At 49.0% G+C, this 22,155-nt stretch overlaps 3 protein-coding genes across 4 annotated transcripts; 2 read left to right on the forward strand and 1 right to left on the reverse strand.

The window, feature by feature from the left end:
- The first annotated feature begins 9,265 nt into the window (after window positions 1-9,265).
- On the forward strand, window positions 9,266-11,583 carry SYF2 (SYF2 pre-mRNA splicing factor). The gene is made up of 7 exons (XM_068657574.1): window positions 9,266-9,429; window positions 9,509-9,610; window positions 9,787-9,912; window positions 10,049-10,166; window positions 10,283-10,373; window positions 10,962-11,060; window positions 11,165-11,583. Exons 1-7 carry the CDS (start codon window positions 9,361-9,363, stop codon window positions 11,328-11,330), a joined length of 771 nt encoding a protein of 256 aa, XP_068513675.1. The 5' UTR covers window positions 9,266-9,360; the 3' UTR covers window positions 11,331-11,583.
- Window positions 11,584-12,417: 834 nt separating this feature from the next.
- On the reverse strand, window positions 12,418-17,058 carry RSRP1 (arginine and serine rich protein 1). Its single transcript, XM_068657573.1, has 5 exons — window positions 16,846-17,058; window positions 15,232-15,852; window positions 14,730-14,884; window positions 13,431-13,514; window positions 12,418-12,940 (listed from the first exon to the last, which is right to left on the reverse strand). Exons 2-5 carry the CDS (start codon window positions 15,848-15,850, stop codon window positions 12,755-12,757), a joined length of 1,044 nt encoding a protein of 347 aa, XP_068513674.1. The 5' UTR covers window positions 15,851-15,852; window positions 16,846-17,058; the 3' UTR covers window positions 12,418-12,754.
- Window positions 16,440-21,330, forward strand: TMEM50A (transmembrane protein 50A). 2 transcript variants are annotated; one of them, XM_068657576.1, is made up of 7 exons: window positions 16,440-16,626; window positions 17,536-17,647; window positions 17,995-18,107; window positions 19,136-19,203; window positions 19,410-19,502; window positions 20,494-20,554; window positions 20,839-21,330. In XM_068657576.1, exons 2-7 carry the CDS (start codon window positions 17,555-17,557, stop codon window positions 20,882-20,884), a joined length of 474 nt encoding a protein of 157 aa, XP_068513677.1. In that variant the 5' UTR covers window positions 16,440-16,626; window positions 17,536-17,554; the 3' UTR covers window positions 20,885-21,330. The 2 variants fall into 2 exon arrangements, with proteins under 2 accessions (XP_068513677.1, XP_068513678.1); XM_068657577.1 differs by lacking the exon at window positions 16,440-16,626 and adding an exon at window positions 17,078-17,232.
- Window positions 21,331-22,155: the final 825 nt, after the last annotated feature.

Here is a 22,155-nt window from a genome sequence, read left to right on the forward strand (position 1 = left end):
CACCCTCTGAGGGCTTCCTGGCCCAGGCCAAGGGTTTGAGGGGGGCAGAGTGCTGGTGCAAGGTGCGTGCTATCAGCATGCCTCTAAGGCCTCCTGCAGTTAAATGACCAAATGTTTTTGCATCACTGCGTTTTCTGTTTTGGTGCATTTGTTATCATGCACAAAGGAGGAAGCGACCACTCCAGGTACCTCCCAAAACAGCAGGAAAAATTTGCATCCCCCCAGCAGAAACCAGTGCTGCTGAGCCTGCCCAGGACCCATGGGTGCCTGGAGTAAAGGATGCTCTCAGCAACTCTCACAGGAGCACTTCCTACAGGATGACTGCAGAAGATTTAAGACAGGTTACAGCCTGGGAGACTTGAAGCACTGGAGAAGATCAGGCCTGAGTTTGCATTTTCCTGAAGGACAAAACCCCCCCCACACACAAGAAACAGCTCCCAGGTTTGATTTTCTGCAAGAGTCAAACAAATCCAGCTTGCTCACAGCCCCTCTCTGCTCCTTTCACCAAAGCTTCACCATATTAAGCAGCTGAACTGCATCATCCAAGGAGTGTCAAATTGGTTTTAAATGGTTCTAATTATAACCAGGAAGTTTTAAAGTGTGTGGGTGGAAAGGAATGCATCAGATTAATTTAATAGCAGTTACCACGGCACAATAGTCCTTCAATTAAGAGTTCTTTCTGTCTGTTTTTTTTTTTTTTTTCCTGTTAATAATAAATGTCACAAATGAGAATAGACATATTACTTCATCAGATGCTTTGGCATATCTTGTCGCTGAAAGCCTTTCGTGCAGAAATAGTAGCTGAAAGGGTAATTTTATAAGGCTTAGCACTCACTTAACACTTTAGAGACCAAAATCATCCCTCAGAAGAAATTCAATAAGCTGCACCTGTTTGCATCAGAGCAGAATCCAACTCTCCCCTTGCAGTAGCAGGACCGTGCTGTGGTGCCTCAGACACAAGCCTGCATCCTGCTGCTAGGAGATGCCTCCAGTGGCTGGGGAGACCACAGGGGACAGCTGGGGGTCAGGGAGCCTGGGGACCTCAGCTCTGTGCTCTGGAAATGCTCTCACTTGTTTTCCATTTTGTTTTCCCAGGCCTCTGAATCCTGCACCGTCCGTGGGGTGGCTCTGCAGGACACACATGGCTGGGGGTGTGGGTGGGCGGCAGGGGTGCAGAGGTTGGCCCTGGCGGGGTCTCTGCAGGCGGAGAAGGGCATGGCCCGCACAGGGGCAGCTTCCTCTCCCCCTCTGGCTTTGAACAGCATGGGGGGTTGCTGAAAACCAGGTGCTGAGATGGGAAACCGTGTGTTTAACACTGCTGCTCTGCAAGGAGTGTCTGCGAGCGGGGCTGGGAGGCTGCTGGGCAGCCCCGGGGAGCAGCCTGTGCCCCAGCTCCTTCCCAGGGCTGCAGGCAGGGCCTTGTTAGCAGAGGTGCTGGGCAGCGGTGCCCGCACAGCCCCGTGCCACAACGCTCTGTGCCCCCCTGGGGGCTGCTCCCTGCTCTGCCGTAGGCCGCAGTGCACACCTCGTGTGTCCCTGGAAAAGGCAGCCAGCGGCCCCATCACTCCTCTCTGAACTTCCTTCATAAAAGCTGGCAAACTTCAGCCCTAATTGCTTCACACCTGGGTTACAGACGTGGTTTCCAGCATTCCCTTCCCAGAGCCACGCCGTGTGCTGGGGCAAGCTCACATGTCCCTGACCGGCCTCCGCTGTCCTTGCAGTTCGTTTTTCCCTCCCAGGTCCCAGATGCAGCCAGGCAGGTTCCTCCCTACAGCTGGGAATTTTGCCTGGATCTAGCTCCCAGCGCTGCGGAGGGGAACCCTCTGGCTCTGCCTGAAATAGCCTTTACTGTTATTTTTTCCTCTTTAAAAGGTTTATTCTGGTGGGTAATAAGGGGGAGATCACTGGGATAGGGGAAAACCACAGAGCAACCCAACCCAGCCAGTTAATGATGAGGGAGGATGCAGCGGCTGCAACCAGGAGACAAAAATACTGGGAAGAGCCAGCAGAGGCATCTTTAAAAAGAAAACCTGTGGCTGGCAGGAGAAGTATTGAGGCTGGGAGGAATCAGGAGACACCCTGGCACCTCTGGGCTCCTCAGGACACTGGGAAGAGGATGGGGGTAAGAGGGGCATAGCCCCTCTGCTGGCAGTGGGCACCCCACAGACCCACAGCACCTCTGGATATGCACCTAGGGCAGTGTACTGGGAGCACTGGGGAGATCTGGCCCCTGTCCCCACCCTGCATTGATGATGAAGTGCAGCTTGGGGGTAAGGTGCCTGCTGTTTACGAGCACCGGCGGTCCTTTAATATTTAATGACAGCTAAAGTGTGCTTCCCACACGGGGGGGCTCAATGCGGGGTTACAAGAAAGTGATACTCAGACTGGAATTGCTCAATCTCAGTGGTGGCAAAAAAGCATCAAAATGAAATTTCTTGCTCCACCCTGCCTGGTTTGCTGTGGGGGGGCAGGGGGAGAACAACAAATCAGGGGCAGTGGTACCCAAAGCACCTGAGGGGACCTGGATGCCACCCCAAGAGCTTCTGCGGCGCCGTCCTCGCTCGGCGCTTCCCTGTCCCCGCTAAGCCTTGCTATGAGGTCGATGTTTGCCCCACAGCTCTGGCAGTTTCATGCCACAGGAGTTGCCTTGGACGCCATCAAGTGCTGAAAAACAGCAGAGATTGACTAATATTCTCCAAAATACAGCATTGTCTTTGTGATTTGTATTTAAGTTTGGCCAATGCAATATCGAAGAGGTGACTGGAGGGACTTTGGTACTAAAAACAACACACAGGAGGTAAACATGGAGGTTTAGTATTTTACCATTGCGGCTTTGAGATAGTTTATGACACTGGGCTAATAACTCACAAACCAAAATCTTCATCGATCGGGAAAAATGTCATGTTATCAGCCCCCTGTGCCTGGAGAGGCATCTCCCTTGCAGCATCCCCTGCTTCACTGCCCACCGGGGATGTGTCCGTCCCAGTGTGTCCTTTGGGACGTGTCCAGCACGACACCCTTGCCATGGGCCCCATTTTCTGGGACAGGGTGCCACAGGCTCAGCCCCTCAGCAGAGAGGATCCCTGGGGCCAGGCTTGGGCTTCATCCAGGGCAGAGGGAAGATGAGGATCTTCAGGATCCCAAATCCTTGGGGTGCTTCTCAAAAACGAGATCCTGGGGAACGTTTCCAAAGCCACCTCAGTGCCAGCCAGGGCTTAGCCTCCTACAAGGGTGATTCCAAAAGCAGATTTTGGTGCATGTTTGGTTTTGCCTACTGCCCACGGCAGTAAGAGGTGAATTTGCAGCATCTGCCCAAGGGGCTGCGGCTTGTGCTCCACAGCAGGAGTGGTTCCTGTGGAATGGAGGGCGAAGCAGCCCCAGCAGGGAGGGGAGCAAACCCCCGGTGTTCACGGCAGGCCCTTGGCCCCACAGTGCTGCAGAGTCGATGTGACTCGTGCCAGGACCAGTGGTGCCGCCTCCATGCTGCCTGGCTCGTGGCAGCTTCCCACCAGCCTCCTCCCTCATAATCGCGACAGGGGGACCACAGGTCCCATCCCTCCTGGTTATTGGCAGCTAATTAATTGCCACTTGTCACCTTCCCCTGGGGAAGCATCTGCCCCCACCAATCAATCTCTGCTGCTGCTGGGTTTGAGGGGCCTCAGAGACATCCCCAGCCCACCAGGACCGGCAGGGCCCATCGCAGAGAACCGGGCTGGCACCTCCCGAATCGGCTGCACATGGGCATGGCCCCATGCCACAGGGTGGTGAAGGCCAGCGGGTGATGCTCAGGGGCATCTTTGCTGCATCTTTTGCCAGCGGGTGATGCCCAGGGGCAAACTTGCACATCAGCCAGGGCCTGGACAGTGAGAAACTCCAAGGTGAGCACCCCAGGCTGCTCGCCCGCTGTCTCACAGCAGCATATTTCTGTGATATATACTGTAAATCTGCTTCATTTGAAATTCATAGTTAATGACCGAGTTGCTCTCATCCAGGAAACTCTGTGAGGTTCCGGCTTTTAAGGGAAAAGATGTAACCAGGCAGGAGTTGACAAGCACTGCAGAGAGCTGCCCCGCTCTCCAGGCACTTAAGAAGTCTCCAAAAGAAACCTCACCCCCGAGGGACGGCTGTGATCTTCAGCAAGGAGGGGGCTAGGGAAGAGCTGCTCGGGGTGCCCAGGCTGTCACCTCTGCAGGACTGAGGCTTTGGGCACATCGCTCTGGGAGGAAGCGATGAAATTCCTGCTGTGTGCCACTTTGGGGTCACAGTGGGCTGTGTGGGGTCAGCAGTGCCAGGAGCTGTGTCTGGACATGTTGCTGCTTCCTCCCCTCACCCTTAGGGCTGCAAATCCCAAGAAACCCCCCCGTGCATCCCCCAGCCCATCATCCCAGCCTGAGCTACGATCCTGGACTGATAGGGTATAACATGGAAAGGGAAGGCTTGGGCAAAGCTCACCCATTGTCCCTCATCTGGCAAAACTGTGGGATCCCCCCCACCCCACTGCCTGCCCCACGGCAGGGCTGGGACCGGGGACACCCAGCGCGACCCCGAGTAGTCTCAGGGAGAAATGGGGTGAATTTGCCATTTTGCCCACCACCCGCTACTAGCATTAAACACAAACCGTTGCCATCATTTCAACTATGTGATCAGGAGCCTAATTCAATACAATTAGGATCATTGTTTGAGGGTTGAGCATTTAGCTGAAACCCTAAGCCAGTCCTGCAGTAATTTGGCTGTGGAGGAATTGATTTTGACCATCAGCACTTTCTCATTTTCAATAGAGTATGAATGTAACCAGGTTAATTTCTGTTAAGCACATTACCCAGGTACTTTTTGCTCTCCAGCCCAATGATTATGTGTCTGATCTGAAAGATTATAATTGCAACCCAACAGGACACAAACTGTAGTCTATGATTGAAAGGAACAGGATTGAAAGAAAAGCAGCTTCTCTTCTACCTAAAAAACAAACAAACAAACAAAAGCAGACAATCTTCATTTTTCCCTCTCTCCAAATGTCTCCATGGTTGTGGTGGTTTCTAAATGCAATACGGCAGTGTAGGAGATCTGTTCCAATCAGTAAATACGTCCTGAATAATCTTATCTTCAATACGCTGGCATGGCTGCAGCCTCACTGGATTAATGCCTTCACTGCAAGTTTGATTTGCTCCTATGCAAGTTGTAGGCCTGGGTTTCCTTCCCTTTACCTGATGCTTCTGCTTGCAAAGGGCTTTCCAATGTGACTGAAGCAGGGACCCCCACCTCACGCAGGAGAGCAGGGGTCACCCCCAGCACCCCCACCAGCCCAGCATCCCTCAGGCCCCCAGCCCCACTGGCAGAGGGGATTTGGCCGTGTCAGGGTCACAGATGTCAGCATGCTGCTGGGAAGGCACCGCTGTGAGCTGGCCGGCAGTAACACAGCAAACACCCCGAGTGTTTCACCCCCGCTCAGCCCCGCAGCTCCCCCAGGCCTGCGGCAGGGAACGGTTCTCACCCCAAGGACATCCTTCCCCCCGCTGCTGCCACCCACCCCCAGGCTGGGGCTGGGATGAGCCCTGTCACCAGCCCTGACTGTACATTACTGCTGCTGATCATAATAACGTTCTTCCGCTTATAAAGCACCTTTCATCACGAAGCAGGATGGAGGGCGGCAGCTGCTGAACAGCACGGAGCGGTGCAGCACAGGCAGGGCCGGGCAGGAAGTGGAAGCGGCTCCTGCAGCTGCTGGGACGGTGCAGGAGAGCCGTCCTCACGCCACCGCGTGCTGGAGCCTTATCACATCCCCCGGCATGCTCCCAGCTTCCTTCTGACACGCAAGGAGCCCATGTGGCAGGCTGCACATGACAGCGCCGATGTGACGTGCAGCGGCTGTGCAGGGGGCAGCTGCACCCCGCAGGTGCCCAGGGGAGGAAAGCCCTTGGCCATGGCACAGCACCACTCCTTCACGCCTCCTCCAGCAGTGCCTGCTCCCAGCACAGCAACCCTGACCCACAGCATCGCAGAGCCCGGCTGTGAAACTGCGCAGGTCTGTGCGGGGCCACGGACACAGCGACGCCGCGCACTGAGCCACGGCACCGGGCACCAAGCACGGAGGCCGGCTGACACAGCGGTGTCCTGGCTCGGGGTGAGGGGCTGGCCGGCCCCCTGTCCCGGCTGTTGTTTTAAGCACCACCTCTGTACAGAGCAAGCTGGGGGTGGTGCAGAAGCTCACGTACAGCACAAATTGTGCTTTCTCTCCCTGCACAAAGAGCTGCTGCATCGCAAACCCGCGGCATCTTCCCTTTCTGCCTCATCATGGCCCCAGCATGAGGGTGAATGGCACAAACCCTGACAGAGCACTGACCTCCCTGTTCAGCCGCCCTCTCCTCATGCCCCACGGTGCTCTCCCAAGGTCTGTCCCAGACAGACAGCGCAGCACCTCCCCGGGCAGTGCCAGGGAAGCACTGTGCTCCAGCTGGGACACTCTGCCTGGCAAATAGTTCAGACCAAATGCTCAAAATCACTGACAAAGGAGGGTTCTGGGAGTCCCGCAAGGCTGCAGCCACGTTCCACCAGGCACCATTGGCTGTGGCTGCTGCTCACTGGAGCAGGACCCACTCTGACCACAGGGGACACTGCCCTGCCTGCATCAGCCTCCCATGGCCAGGAGCAGGGAGCAGGACACCAACGTCAGGACCCACACCAGCGCCTCCAAGGGCTCAGCCAAGCCCTGTGGGTGGGAAATGTCTTCAGGGCCAGGGCTCATTACCTACCGAGGCTTGGCCTTCATCGGGGGGGGCACACTGTGGCCTCTGTCACGCTGGAGCCACAGTCATTTTTCTGAGGAACAGCACAACCCATGCCATTCGCTGCTGCCCAGATTGCCTGATCAACACAAGGAGCTTCATGCTACAAGGATGCCTGGTGCCTCTGAGGGCACTCAGACCTGTACCCTGCGGACCCCCGATAACAGCGTCACATTTGCTGTACTGGCTGGGAGATAACTGATGCTGTTCCCTCACCAACCCTCAACCAGGATCTTCCCTTTTGAGAGACAAATATAACTGAGATGAGTCAGTTCCTCCAAGCTCCCATCCCCTGTACAATATGTAACTGGAATTTTTCATTTCGGCACTGCAGGGGAGGCATAACTGGAGAAGACAATGGAGTCAGCTACAACCCAAAAAAGCAGTGCCAATTCTGTGTGCATGAGAAATAAAAACATTTTTAAATCTAAAAATAAATTAACTGTAAATGACAGCAAGAGCAGATCTGCATGTACTCACTGTCAGCCTGCGCAGGACCAGTCCTCACTCCTTGGCATGAGGGAGGATTGGGTGAATTCCCTGCTCTTCCAGGTCAGGCTGTGATTTGCAGCAGTACCACCAAGCAGGTAATGCACTCGGCACCTGCATGAGGAACTGGGCTCACCGAGTTGGCATCAGACCCAGAAGCAAATCCACAGAAGCCAGGAAAACCTCTTGGGTTTTTATAACTGCATTATGGTAGTGAGAAGGGAAAAGAGGCTCCACCAAGCTCGGTGTTAGGCTGGGCCAAGGCATCATAGAAAGCCATAAAAACCATCCAGCTTCCCATGATTAAATAAAAGGGCAGCACGTACACAAGCAGCCGATGGCCCCACTCTGCAGAGGGACAGCTGAGCTGCAGCCTCTTGGAATGGAACTTTGTCAGGGAACGGAGCCGATATCCAGCAGCCTCTGCTAAGGCCACCTTCCTTCCCTGTCGCCCCCCCCGGTATCTCCTAACTTGTACTCGGAGCAACCCCGTGCTCAGGTATCCCAGGACATTGCCTGGATGCTTCAGAAAATGCAAGGGCAGCTGAGGCACTGAAGGCAGGAGGGGCACAGCTTATGCGGTGTTCCATGTGTGCTGGTGACCTCTTCCCACACATGGTGAAGATGGCCCCTGAAGTCAAGCACTGTTTTAGGGCATGTGAGCAGGGCCAAATCCTGATATTCTTCTTTACAAGCATCAAGACTCGCCAGGACATGGCCAGGGCTGCTGCTGCTGCAGCAGCAAGATGTTTCTTTGGGCTTTCCTTGGCTCCTGTCATGCGCTGATTGCCTCCACTAATGAACATTTCCACGGGGCCACCTGTGCAGAAGGCGAGGACACCCTTGCTGCAAAGTGCTCAGAAGCAGTGAGCAGAGACGCTGGTACAACCACAGTGCGCTGTACCTCAGCCCGACAGCACGCCGCCCAGCTCACTGCGCAGCCCGGACAAGCGCACAGCCGGCTGCTTTCCTCAGCAGCCAGGTGAAATCTCCCCTCCGCCAGCCCTGGCAAGCCCCATCCTCGAGTGTGCTGGCAACCCTCGCGTGGCCAGCCTCAGGTGCCTCACAGGCATGAAAATGTGATGCTTCCCAACCAACTGCAAGGGTACAGAGAAGGCAGGTGACGGGAGACTCTTCCACCAAAAAAAAAAACAAAAAAAAAAACGGAGAAAATCTTCTCCTCTTTCTTGAGATATTGTCAACGGGGCTATGTAAGTGCCTTCAGCCTCCCATTCTTTGCCCCAGTGTGCTCTGTTTCACAGCGCTAGTTCCACTAGGTTTGGCTTTCTTTCTTTTTTCTTTTTTTTTTTTTTTTTTTTCCCCTCTGACTTGACTCCTTGCTGGGTGATGCTGTATTTGATATTTTTAATCACTCAGCATGCATCAGAGTTTGGCAATGGAAGAAAGTGAAGTTAAAAGAGAACAGAGAGAGTTCGCCTCAGCCAGGGCTCGTTGCCACTGTCACAGCCCCTCAGCGCTTGTGCTGCGTTTCCCTCTGCTGGAAAGGCGCGAGCTGAGGCCGGCCGCGTGGGATCCTGCAGCAGCTCCCCCCCTCCTGGGGCCCGCATCGAGCCCGCACAGCCCCCAGCCCCCGGCCCCCAGCCCCCAGCCCCCAGCCCTCCGCCCGCCGCCGCACACCTCTTACAGGCGGAGAGGCAGCTGCGTGAACCCCCGAGACAAAGCCTTACACCCCGGTAATCAATTTATAAGCTTATAACCAGCGCTGCAGCCGGACAACCCCGGCCGCCCCCGGCGCACCGCGGGAGGTTTCGCTCCCCTGGCTCAGCCGCCGCGGCCAAACCTCCCCGCGCTGCTCTCCCCGAGCCACCCCGCGGCGGGCGCTGCGGAGCCTCCCGGACAAGGAGCAGCCGTGGGGGGCCAGCACCCGGCTCCTGCCCCCGGTCTCGCGGCGGGGGCTGATTTTTGGCTTTTTGGCCGCGTCCCCCCCGCGCTCCCCGCCCCGGCTCCCGGCGGCGCTCCCCGAACCCCGGCGCCCCCCCCCCCCTCCCCGCCAGGGGGCGGCCGAGGCCGCGGCACGGGCCGGGCCGGAAGTGCGTCGGCAGCAGCGGAAGCGGAAGCGTCGGCGGCGCTGATGGCGGAGGTGGCGGAGGTGGCGGCGGCGGCGGAGGCGGCGCGGGGCTGCTCCGAGGCTCCCGATGGGGTGAGGCGGCCGCGGGGGGACCCGGCCCGGCCCGGTCCCGCTTCCCGCGGCGCCCGCGGCTCAGTGCGCTTTGTTCCAGGGCTCCTCGGGCTCGGAGGACGAGGCACGGCCCAGCCCGGCGGCGGCGGCGCAGAAGCGGGAGCGGTGGCTGCGCAAGTTCCGCGAGCTCCACATGAAGCGGGTGCGCGGCGGTGGGGGGGGGGGGAGTGCGGCCGGCCGGGGAGGGCGTGGGTGGCCTCGCGCGGGGCCCGGGGTCGGGACCCACGCACAGCCGGTCCCCGCTGCCGCGAGTACCCGGGGCTTTGGGGCGTGGAGTTTGACGCGTCTGCAGAGCTTTGTGAACCGCTTTGTTCCCAGAACGAGGCTCGCAAGCTGAACCACCAAGAAGTGGTAGAAGAAGACAAAAGGCTGAAGTTACCCCCGAACTGGGAAGCTAAAAAAGCGCGCCTGGAATGGGAACTGAAGGTGGAGGAAAAGAAGAAGGTAAACACAAAGCTGTGGCTTTCCATGAGCTGCAGTGAAGCTCCCCCGTAATGCCTGCAGGACTCGAGAGAGAGTTTACAGGGGGGTTATTCCTTGGACGCTGTATTGTTGTTGAATATTACTTGTGCTGTATTAGGAGTGTGCAGCAAGAGGAGAAGACTATGAGCGAGTTAAACTTCTAGAGATCAGTGCTGAGGATGCTGAGAGATGGGAAAGGAAGAAGAAGAGGAAAAATCCCGATCTAGGATTTTCAGGTAACAGTTTAACTATATGATTATCCATATTCCTAATGAACACCTTGTTAATATTTCAGTTGCAAACTGAATCATGAAATAAAAACCTTCACCTTAGCAGTGATTTTCTTCCAAAGATTATGCAGCGGCTCAGTTGCGCCAATACCAGAGACTAACCAGGCAGATCAAACCTGATCTGGAGCAGTACGAGAAGCTGAAGGAACAGTAGTAAGTGTAACTTCAGTCATCTATCTCCCAGGTTTTTAATTTTGTAATAAATACTGAAGACTTAAAAAACTAACCCTTTCAGGGATTTCTGTATATTCTCTTAAGCACTGTAATATTAGCATTTTGAAATGCATAGCCTACCTGATCATCCTCCTCCTAATCTCTACTTCGATAGAGAAAAGGTAGCATTGTAATTAATGTTTTTTTTTCCTTCAAATTCAGTATTACTGAGTTTGAAGCAGTATTTTGTATATTGGAAAATATTCAGACATGCAAGTGAATTACTCTATTTCTTGGAGTCAGTTGTGGGTTTTTTAAGTTCTTTTTTTTTTTTTTTGTGGAAGTCTGACAAATTTTAAATGAAGTTCTAAAGTTTAGAATTAGAGTTTCAGTGCTGATTTTTCTGTCTTGTATGGGCATGTGATATTGTCTCATAGTTTGTCTCCAATACTAGCAGTCACCACTGCATCTTCAACTCCTGCAGTTAGACACGAGTTAATGCCTTGTGATATTAAAAACCCAAACAGAAACAGTGGAATTTCAGTCAATAGTTATGTAAACTGGTGCCCGTCTGTTCCCCTTGCGCAGTGGTGAAGCATTGTACCCAACATCTGACAGCCTTCTCCATGGAACTCACGTGCCAACTAAGGAGGGGATTGATAGAATGGTTGCAGATCTTGAAAAACAGTAAGTAAATAAGATAAAATTAAGAAAAGCATGGCGTGTAGGAATTGTGTAATGATGTCCACGTGATTCCTCTACATCTTCACACACTAACACTTGTCTTACAGAATTGAAAAACGTGAAAAATACAGCAGAAGACGTCCTTACAACGATGATGCGGACATTGACTACATTAATGAGAGAAATGCGAAGTTCAATAAGAAGGCAGAGAGGTTTTATGGGAAGTACACAGCTGAAATTAAACAGAACTTGGAGAGAGGAACAGCTGTCTGAACGGACATACGAAGTACATCCTGCTGCCTCTCCATGCTTATTAAAGTTTGATGTGGATATTTTGCATGCACTTTTAAACTGTATCAGAAATATACTTGGTAGACCTCAAAGTAACTTGTACAATCAGTAGTGTATTTAATGCAGTAGCCATAGTGCACGTAGTATATAGCACAGCTGTACAGAGCTTTTACTTGCAGAAGTAGCCACCTCCTGTTTCACATTCCAAATAAATAAATAAGCTCTTGCCACATGATTGCCCTTCTTTACATACTGACATGCTTTATTCTCAAAGTCCCTGAAAATATTTGTTTAGCAAGAAGGTAAAAACCCTTCAAGAATGTGCATTACTATTCTGAGTGGGAAACTACTCAGTGTTTGTGATTTGCCAAAGGTTGGAGTTCTTCCAGGGGCAATACCTGAACAGTAAGCACAATACTCAGGCAGCAGAACTATGTTCCACCCTCACTGAGAGGGCAAGGAACGTGTACAACCTACAGCACAGTTCAAATCACTACAAACTATGGAATTGTTAGTACATCTGACAGCATTGTGTGAGTTGTCCCACTAGAAACCTCAATTCTTTAAGTAGCTGCATAAGTTTCTATTCTACATTCACCAACTCTGCACTCACACCTCAACAAAAGTAAGGCCTGTAAGTGTCCAAGTGTCTTCGTAAGCCATGGTGCTAAATGCACAGCAGTGCTAAATATTTATGTATAATCTCTACAACTGGTTTCATGAAGCCTTCTCAGCCAACCTTGCCCCTTACTTACTGTCTTACAGTGATTCTTTACAGGTTGCTTTAAAAACAACCTGAGTCAACCATAAGCCTGCAAACAAAGTTCAGGATTTAAAAGCAGAAGGTGTGACGGCTCAAGTGGAACGCTTTCAAAAGATGGAATGGGCAAGTCAGTGTCTGGACAGCAATTATTCCAAGAGGAAGGTCACTTTTCAAGATAATTCAAGTGATCTGTTGTACTTTGTGGTAATCATAAGGCAAGTGAAACCTAAACCTGGAAATAACCACTTACGGGATGTATGTCAAATTACTACTAAACAAAACTCCAAATACTTGACACATTGAGAAGCCAGTGCAAAACTAAGATTTATTTACTTGGGTCAACAGTTACACAGGTAATTTAAGTGCTCAAAGTAACAGCTACTAAACTATTCTTTAGAAAAAGTTACCCACCTGTAAGTTCTAGGTCATTAAAGCAATACAAAAATATTTACAGATATACACAAGATTCCCATCTGTGGCTTCTGGATCACCGTGCTTTGTATCTGAAAGAGAAACCTAAGATTTCAAAATTAAAGATCTCCAAATAAATACCCAATATTAACAGGTCTTCAACCTGATCAGAAAACTTTAGACCTCACCATTGGGGTATGCATACTACTACAGTCTGAGAAACAGTAAGATATTAGCGTGCCCGGAACAGTGCACATTTAGGTGAGAAGTTCACAAATGTTTTCTTCTCCTCCTTCTTGACAGGAACCCATTGCCCATAGGGACTTCCCTTTTTGTCATCTTCTCTTCCTGGAGAAATTGATGGTTCTTTAACAACATGACTTGCTGGCCTCTGTAGCACTGGTTTTGCCATTGTATTCTGGAAAATAAATTACCTTTGAAAATGCTAGAAAGATAAGGAATATACCAAGACCTACTGACTCCAAGGGGTTTATTCGCATTTAAGTCAGACTGTTTTCTTTCCAGCTCACAGGAGACCCAAGGACTACTAGGCATCAACTACGTACAATTAATTGACATGAGATTCAGGAAAGTTTTTTCCCCATAGTTGTGCATTACTAAAATTTATTAAGTTTTGGTGTAAATTGTTTCTCACATACACTTTTAAGTTTGTAGTACAGACACTCAACATTAAGTGTTGAAACGTAAACAGGAATTGTAAACACACTGCTGTTTTATGTTTACAGTACTGCTAAAATACTGATCTAACCCCTCTAGTAAAGTAATTGTGAAACCATCAAGTTCAATTGTTACCATTATTTAAGAAATTTAATTTGGCATCCAATGCTGTGGAATGTAATACAAGAGTGATGAATTACTGGACTTCCATTTTTGGAAAGTTCACTTACATTAGGGCTGAAAGAAATGCTCCTCTGTGTGGTTGCTCTCTCCATTCCACTTTTGGTTCTATCTTCTGTTAGTCTTCTGGGTTGCTAAAGAAAAGCACACAAAGCCTAAGTGGAAAGATACAACATTCTATGCAAGTTAAGGCAGTCATTACAGGTTATCAGTTTTCCAGTATGATTGTTTCAGTTCTTTACATCAAAAGTAGCTGTGAGCTTCTTTTGATGCTTTTTTATACTTTTTTTTAATTGTATTTTTTGTACTTGATGCTTTTTTTTTTTTTTACGTAGGCAAACAGATCCGTGTTGAGGTCGGTTTGAAAAACATGTATTATCTTTATCAATGTCCTTGTGCCAATTCACATGTGACCTGATATCCATGCCCCAGTTAAGTCTTAAAGAGGATTCAAATGATCAAAGCATGGAATGCTATACAATGAAATGTAGTGTTAGATTAAGTTGCATGACATTCTGCATATTAATCCTGCAGAGCTTTGGATAACAACAATAAACTTATCTGCAAGTGATGCAGGCCTCCTCTTCTGTAATCTCTCAATATCTGGAATATATTGCATATATTATGAACGGGATGCCTGTACCATTTGTCTAAAACCCTTAGCAATATGAAATAGCAGCATCTGATAGATTTAACAATTAGTGCAATTTTCTATTTATCATGAATCAGATTATTACATCATAACAGAGCCAAACTACAGTTCAGTTAAAGCTGCTCAAGTTTCTCCCTCCCTTAAATTTACAGCAACTATAGCCCACAAGTCCCTTAATTACCAACAGATTTTCTTCATCATGTCTGGAACCATAGTCATGATTTCTATAAGACAGAAATAAAGCATGTAAAATGCATTGCGTGTTTGGGTATGTAATTTCTGGGAAACAGTTTGTTGCATACGAAAAACTTGTAACAGTTAAAAAGGTAGCAAAATCAACCTTTACTAAGAACTTCAACAGGCTTGGTACAGAGACTCCTTCTATTAGCTCAAAAAGAGGCTAGTCAACCTAACAGGCAGTACTGTATTAGAAGAAAAACTTGGAAGAGCTACATTTCGCACTCCTCCCTAACACCAACCAAAAGCCTGTATGTGAATCAACAGCTTCTCAAAGCCCAGTGTATTTTCAGTGTAAAGTCAAGTCTACAGCACTTTTAAACATTAAGTCATTTTTTGTTCAAGAGTTTGAACTTGTAACCATGAACTCCGCAGCTGAAAAATACCGTAACATCCACGCAGATCAGAAGATTTTAAAAACATTTACCTTTTAATCAAGAATATTCCAGTTCACACTTACCTCATCTGACTCCCCAGAATCTTCATGCTCTTGTTTTATATTATTTGTCTCCTTGGAAGGAGTAAGGATCTTCAAACTTGCAGGCAAGACTATGTTATCTGTTCCCAGAGCTTTTGCAGCATTAGCTTTCGCAATTTCCAGAAGTTCCCTCTTTTCTACAAGAAAAACAAGAAGTGCCATTGTCTTATGTTTAAGATCAAAATGTACCCGTTCATGCAATCCTAAAAACTGAACATATATAGCCACTGCACTTAAGCAAGCATCAACTCTGATTAATTTTCATCTTAACTTTGGAAATTTAGCTTCAGTTGAAATACAAAAAGTATCATCTAAACTAACTGGTTTTTGTTTTAATGTATTTTTCTAGCCATGCCAAGATTTTCTTCCAAATTCTAATTATCAATTATTCTCTATAAAGCAACTAGACTTATTAACCAGACAAACTCAGCTCTCTATGAAGCGCACACTTTCTGCCTCATGCGCGATGCAAGTCTCACTGTACCTTTTTCACTCAAATGCAGAGGTGACCTACTACGAGATCTCGTTTGTGACCTGCTTCTGCAGTTCCTGTAAACTTCAGGATATATGGTTCGCCCAAATCCATAGTATCTTCGGCCTCTTGAACGTGATCTGCTTCTTGAATAGGACCTTCTGTAATAGGATCTTCCACGAGACCACGACCTACTGCGCGACCTAGACCTTGGGGAACGGTGGTACCTCCTGGAGTGTCTGGCACAGTACCTTCCTCTGTAACTCATGTAGCCACGTGATCTTGAACGGCTTCTGGAATAGGAACGAGAGTATCTCCTGTACCTCCGGGAACTATTTCGTCGAACCCGTGATTTAGATCTGGACCGGCTCCAACTCCTGGAGGAAGCTGAAGAGGATGTACTTGAACTAGACTGCAAACTGCAAGAGGATCTACTAGATGACCTTCTTGATGACCTATCACAACTTCTCTCAGATCTCAAACAAGAATATCTTTTCTTTGGTGAGCTGAGTTTCAAGTCATCCATGAAGTCTGCCATATCATCGGTCTTCTTAACCGTCACTTCTTCCATGCAGATACTTTCAGAATCTGATTCTGTTTTTATTGTTGTTCTGTAATACCCAATCTCCATTCCTGAGGGGTGGGGAGAAGAGAAGCAAAATCATTTGTACGGAGCAAGTCAGTTATACATCAATTAAACATTACAACATGGGCCAAAAGTTCAAGAATAATTAAACACACAGACTATTTTTCAATCCAGATTATTAGCATGTTTTATGCGTGACAACTTTAAATTTCATCATTTCCTCTTCTGTAATCAGTCTTCTATGTGAAATTTAAAAATTGCTCCAGTTTAAACCATGAAGATGTCTCTGGAACTTTAAGAAGTTTGCGTAGGTTTTAATATCCTTCACTCAGTGTAAACACACACCTTTTGTCAAAGAGAAACAAGTTGGTATTTTCCTTACACGGGAAAATAAAATATTCTGAAGGTTCAGCAATCACTTCAAGATCTTGACTGAAACGCACTACAAAACTGCCTCTGCACAACCCTCCACACATCCCAGCAGCATACGCAGCAAATCCCTGTTAAAAATATTGTAGATAACCAGTAAAAAAAAAAAAAAAAAAAAAAAAAAAAAAAAAAAAACAGCTCATGTCCCTGGACGTGCCCCGTTACGGTAAGGCGTTAAAATGGCCGCCCCCGCCCGGCGGCAGCCATTTCACGGCCCCAGTTCCTGCACTGCGGCGTAACCAGCCCGCCCCGCTCCTTACGGCCGTGTCGCCGCCCCACAGACCCCGGACGGCAGCTTCCATCACACCGCGTGTATTCGGTGCTCGCTGCAAACCAGAACTACCCAACAACTCCCCCGGCCTCACCACAACCCGTCGAGTTCCACGCTCACCGTAAGAAGCGTCCTCCCCGCTACTACCGCGGGCAACCCGCGCCGCTTCTCCCCGGCAGCAGGGCCCAGATGGCCGCCGCGCGATGCCGCTGAGGGAACCGCCCGCAGCCGCCTGACCGCGCCCCGCGGCGCTCCCAGCACGGCGGGCGCAGAGCGGCAGCGCCCGGCCCTCGCACCAGCGGCACCCCGCGCCAGGCCCGGCCCGGTTCCGCCGCCCTACCCCGGTCCCCGCAGGCTCCGAGCCGCAGCGGGAGGTCCGGCGCCAGACGCTGCCTGCGGGCACTCAGCGCTGCTGCCCCCCGAGACGAGCGGCGCCGGCGCCGACCGAAGCTTCCAGAACCCGCCCCCCGCTGACGCAGCCGAGGCCAGCAGTGCGCACGCGCCCCCGGCCGCTCGCCGGCTGACGAGGCGCGCGTGCGTATTGGACGCCAGCGCCCCGCCCCGCGCTCGTTCAGGCGCATGCGCAAAGCGATGCCGCTCGGCGCACTCCTGGCGCTGGTGCGCCTGCGCGCGGCGGCCCCGTCCTCGGCCCGGGGAGCGCGAGGGGCCGCGCGTGCGCACAGAGCAGCCCGGGCCGGCCGCGCGCCCTCGCTGCCGCCTGCTGCCGGTGAGGGGGCCCGGCCGCCGCTCCGGGCCCTGGGGCGGGCGGGGCGCGGGGCGGGGCCGTTCGCCGCCGTTCGCCGCCGCCTCCTTCGCGTCCCGCAGCGCCGCCCGAGGGTCCCGGCCTCGGGCTCGGGAGCGCGGCCGGGCCCCCTGAGGCCCCGCGGCCGCCTGGGCAGCGCTGTCTGTCGGTGCCCGCGAGGCCTCGGCCCCTGACGGGGGGCGCCGGGGGCGGGGGCGGGGAGCCGTGGGGGGGGGAGGGGGGGGGGGGGCTGTGCCGTGAGAGAAACGCCTCTGTCTGTCTCCCCAGCTCCTCAGGGCGCTGCGCCATGTCAGGGCTGCTCGAGAGTGTGAGGTGCTCGGAGTGCGTTGACTGGGGAGAAAAGCGGAACGCGATCGCGTCGGTGGCTGCGGGAGTGCTGGTAGGTGCCGCGCTGCCCCCGAGCTGAGAGGGAGCCGCTGGGAAGCAAAAGGAGGCCACGGGGAGGGGGGGGCGTTAGCAGCAGGATTAGTGCTGGGATGTGCTCTGGGTGCTTGCAGCCGTGCGAGTTTTTCGGTTTCTATCCACGTGATTACTATTGGAGTAGATAAATCACGGGTTTTGCTCTTAACTGTTACTGGACTAAACTGAAAACAAAGCTAGGCGTGCTATACACGAGCTCTGTAAGTATGTTTTTGTAAACTGGCATTTTTTTCCTAAAGCAATCTTTTGTATTGTTAAAAGGCTTGCATCTGTATTTTAAACTGTTGTGTTTTCTTTTTTTAATAGTTCTTTACCGGTTGGTGGATAATCATAGATGCAGCTGTGAAGTACCCTAAAATGGAAGACTTCAACCATTCTTACCATGCTTGCGGGGTTATAGCCACAATTGCATTCCTAATGTAAGCATAACTTTTTCATCAGAGCTACCCACTCATAGAATTTCTGTGCTGTTACGAATTTAAAAAAGAGCATAGGTTTTAAATTGAGAAGTAACTGAGAATAACAAATCAAGGTAATATCTGATTGTTAGTAACATCAGAGAATGGTTTGGGTTGGAAGGGACATTAGAAACTATCTAGTCCCAGTGCCCCTGCCGTGGACAGGGACACCTTCCACCAGCCCCAGGCTGCCCAAAGCCCCTTCCAGCCTGGCCTTTGGCACTGCCAGGGGTGGGGCAGCCACAGCTGCTCTGGGCAACCTGTTCTAGTGCCTCACCACCCTGAAAGTAAAGAATTTCTTCCTAATATCTATTCTAAAACTACCCTGTTAGTTTAAAGCCGTTACCCCTTGTCCTATTATTATACTCCCTGATAAAGAGTCATCCTTCCCTCCCCCCTAGCTTTCCTATAGGCCCCTTCTAGGTACTGGCAGGTCACTGTAGGATCTCCCTGGAGCATTCTCTTCTTTAGGCTGAACAACCCCAACCTTCTCAGCATCTCTTCATAGGAGAGGTGCTCCAGCCTTCTGATCACCCTAGTGGCCCTCCTCTGGACCTGCTCCAACAGGTCCATGTTCCCCTTATGCTGGTGGTCCTAGAGCTGAATACAGTATACCGAGTGGGGGTACTGCAGATATGTAAGAGCAGATTAGAGGAGGAAAAATCACCTCTCTCAACCTGCTGTTGTGAACCTTCTTGTGAAGTAAGCCAGGATAATATGTCTTATATTTGTTTATAGTAAGTATAGTAACCATCTAAAAAACTGGACATCGTACAGACCCACATGTTCGTAGTATTTCGAGATTATTTTTTTTTTTAGGTTTTAGCGTTGTTCTCCACTTTCAAAAAAAAAGTGTAAGAAGTGCACCTCTATTTAAATGGGTTTCTGAGAAGTTTCTCCTATTGTTTTATAAATATTTTTTTCTTGCTTTACCAATGTTTACCCACTTCTATCCTGTTTTCCACTTCCATCCTATTTTGCACATACAGGATCAATGCGGTGTCTAACGGACAAGTTCGGGGTGACAGTTACAGTGAAGGCTGTCTAGGACAAACAGGTAAAGTGGTGCAGGTTATCATATAGGGATCTGTGTGAAGTCCATAATTCTTGGAAGAGTTGTAACAACTATGCCAGTGTACACGTTGTGTTTTTCTGCATATCTCTGGTGTGTCACAAAACATGCTCTGAAACTAAAGCGTGTTCAAAGTTACAGGTGTCTGTACTCAGACACAGGCACAAAACATCCATACGTCTTTTTTTAAGGTGCTCGGATTTGGCTGTTCATTGGTTTTATGATGGCTTTTGGATCTCTGATTGCTTCTATGTGGATCCTTTTTGGAGGCTATGTTGTTAAAGGTAAGACACAATATGGAATGTGATTTGATCCATTTTTGAAAAGTTCAAATATTTTAAATGACTACAGAATTTTTGCAGCTTATGTTTAGATTGTTTCTAAGGAGGTCCAGTTTCAATATTTTGGTTTCCTGAACACCCCTACTTTCCCTTTTTCTGTTGTGAAAGGGAAACAAGCTGCCTTGCCCATATGTAAGGAATTTGGGTAGCTATTGTTTGATGTCAGTGGAGTAAAATTAGCAAAGCCTTAGGCCGCAGTATGGGCTCCCTGTAACCTGGTATGCAGTGGTGTCAGTCACAGCAAGCCACACTGTGCAGGGGGCCTGGGTGGCAGTGATGGGGAAGGGGGGATGTGCTGACCAAGGACGGCGCCAGATGAGAACCTGCCCCACAACAAAGAACGGCTGATTTGAAGGAATATAACTTCTATGTGTCCAGAACTGATTGCACCACAGTGGATGAAACAAAGATTTTACAGGTACAGGAACCCACAGAAAGTTTTCAGTGGGGTCCTTCCTTGGAGGCATCCAGCTCGTGCTGATACATGGGTACCATTAAATTCTCACTGCTTTAAATAGTTGACTCTTTTGAGTGAATTCCAGATACCTGGGGAGACCCATTTTGCTAGGGGAAACAATGGGGATCCCCTTACATGAATGCACATTTTGGGTTATAGAACAAGACAGATTTCTTCTATTAGGAAAGCTAAATGATTTTGTGGAGCACAGAAGTCACTGAAATTATTTTCTAGTGGGGTTACCCTTGTGCTCATCCTTGTTTTGCACAGGTGAGTAACAGAAATTGGAGAAAACCATCTTGTCAGAGAACAAAAAGGGTTATACCAGATGTACAGTGCTATCTTAATTCCATGAGAGAACAATCTGCCTTAGGTGGATTTGTTACTAGTAGTAACAGCGCTAGAAGTTTGTTGTGAGATGGAGTATTCTTGAGAAGTACTTCTGAAGAATTAATGGAGATTTTTGTTTTCCTTTAGAAAAAACAGTAGTATACCCAGGAATAGCTGTGTTTTTCCAGAACGCATTCATCTTTTTTGGGTAAGCCTATTGGCCTTTGTTTGTTTCTTACTGATTGTATTCGTTCATTAAAACTGGAATTTGCTGTAATCTGTTTTTTACTTCAGCTCTATTGTTTTGCAATTGGATATGGGTGAATAAACTGTTCGTTAAGGCACTCTGTGATCTGTCTGCATAGGTCTTGTTGCAGGACCAGGACATGGATTTACAAATACTTCAGCTTGCTCCCTGAAATCATGTATTTAAAATATTAGGTATTTAATATTCTCCCTTACATACTTATGTACCTTTATTGTTTTAAACAGAGGACTGGTCTTCAAATTTGGTCGCACAGAAGATTTGTGGCAATGAACATGCCTATGGAAGTGCGTTGGCTATGTCTTTTTTTTTTTTTTAACTGCATAACTCCAAAAATTTTGTAAAACCATTTTGTATACAGTGACCTTCAATTGTGTCTGAAGATAAAACAACGAAAAATTAAATCATAGCACTAAAAATTCTGTTTTCTTCTTCTGATTTAAATGTAATGTTTTTGACAAATGTAAAACTGCTACAAGTAACAATGGAAGTCACTTTTATACATTTGCTGTAAGTAAATAGAATAGTGGAAAACTGATGTATTTAACCAACTGTTTCTATAATATTTACAATCCAAGACCTACTAAAATGCTTTAAAACAATTTTTTAACATATTTATTAAATATTTCCTATGTCCAGACAATATAAACAGTTCTTCAATTTCAAAATTTACTGGTACGTGGCTTTTCTTGTATTAAATAGAACGGTGCTGCTTTAGACTTTTTTCCCCTGAGTATTTCATTTATTCTATGGTGATATTGAGAGAGTCACTGGTAAATAATTTACTGTTGCTGTGGATTACACAAGTACAAATTATACAGTTGCTCTAGCTGTAAGTAGTTCATCCACAAAGCTTGCTGTAAGATATTTCCTAACAACAATAAAAACGAGGGAAGAATACTCTTCAGCTGGGAGTTAGACCAGGGACGGTCACTACCAGGGAGAATTCTGATCCCATAAGCATACTCACGTGAATGGTGAGATACAGGAAGAGCTGTTTTACCCCTTCCTCTACATACATTTTGGCTACTTGCTCAAGAAATCGCTGAGCAAAAAGATGTGGAGGAAAGAGAGGGGTAAAATCTGATTCTAGCAGACGTCATTTTACAGAAAACATCAGAAGAACTTTGTGTTGCAGAAGTTATGTTTGTTTCATTGCTGAAAAGTAAGAGACTGAATATACAAATTCAGCTTGGATTGCAGGATTACAAAGGCAGGAGTGCACTAACTGTGAGATAAGGCAAGTGTGTGAGTGCATATGTATCAAGCTGAATAGTACTGTAAGCTGATGGAAGCTGCATGCAGTTGGTAAAGTAAGAAAGATCACTGGCTATTTTGTGGGCTGGAATTAAGAAAAACTGGCACTTCCTCTCTGAGTAACTTTGAAACCTGTCTCACACTTCCTTTAATTGCAGTGATCTACTTTGTTTATTCTCTAGTGAATGAGTTGAGGTCAGCATACATTGCTACAGTGAACAAAGAACTTACCCTTCGTTTTCAGTGTTGCAATTTTCCCCTCATTACTTCATTTTTAAGCAAGTGTG

This window comes from Anas acuta, chromosome 21 (assembly GCF_963932015.1).
Source record: "Anas acuta chromosome 21, bAnaAcu1.1, whole genome shotgun sequence".
Taxonomy (NCBI): Eukaryota; Metazoa; Chordata; class Aves; order Anseriformes; family Anatidae; genus Anas; species Anas acuta.

What these genes read in the sequence shown, in the direction of transcription:
- TMEM50A (XM_068657576.1), top strand. Translation starts at nt 17,555, where the DNA reads ATGTCAGGGCTGCTCGAGAGTGTGAGGTGCTCGGAGTGCGTTGACTGG. An exon ending in CGGTGGCTGCGGGAGTGCTG is followed by an intron (nt 17,648 to 17,994) that starts GTAGGTGCCGCG and finishes TTTTTTTAATAG; the next exon opens with TTCTTTACCGGTTGGTGGAT. An exon ending in AGGCTGTCTAGGACAAACAG is followed by an intron (nt 19,204 to 19,409) that starts GTAAAGTGGTGC and finishes TCTTTTTTTAAG; the next exon opens with GTGCTCGGATTTGGCTGTTC.
- SYF2 (XM_068657574.1), top strand. Translation starts at nt 9,361, where the DNA reads ATGGCGGAGGTGGCGGAGGTGGCGGCGGCGGCGGAGGCGGCGCGGGGC. An exon ending in AGGTGGAGGAAAAGAAGAAG is followed by an intron (nt 9,913 to 10,048) that starts GTAAACACAAAG and finishes GTGCTGTATTAG; the next exon opens with GAGTGTGCAGCAAGAGGAGA. An exon ending in GTTGCAGATCTTGAAAAACA is followed by an intron (nt 11,061 to 11,164) that starts GTAAGTAAATAA and finishes CTTGTCTTACAG; the next exon opens with AATTGAAAAACGTGAAAAAT.
- RSRP1 (XM_068657573.1), bottom strand. Translation starts at nt 15,850, where the DNA reads ATGGAGATTGGGTATTACAGAACAACAATAAAAACAGAATCAGATTCT. An exon ending in TCTGCATTTGAGTGAAAAAG is followed by an intron (nt 14,885 to 15,231) that starts GTACAGTGAGAC and finishes TTTTTCTTGTAG; the next exon opens with AAAAGAGGGAACTTCTGGAA. An exon ending in ATTCTGGGGAGTCAGATGAG is followed by an intron (nt 13,515 to 14,729) that starts GTAAGTGTGAAC and finishes GCTTTTCTTTAG; the next exon opens with CAACCCAGAAGACTAACAGA.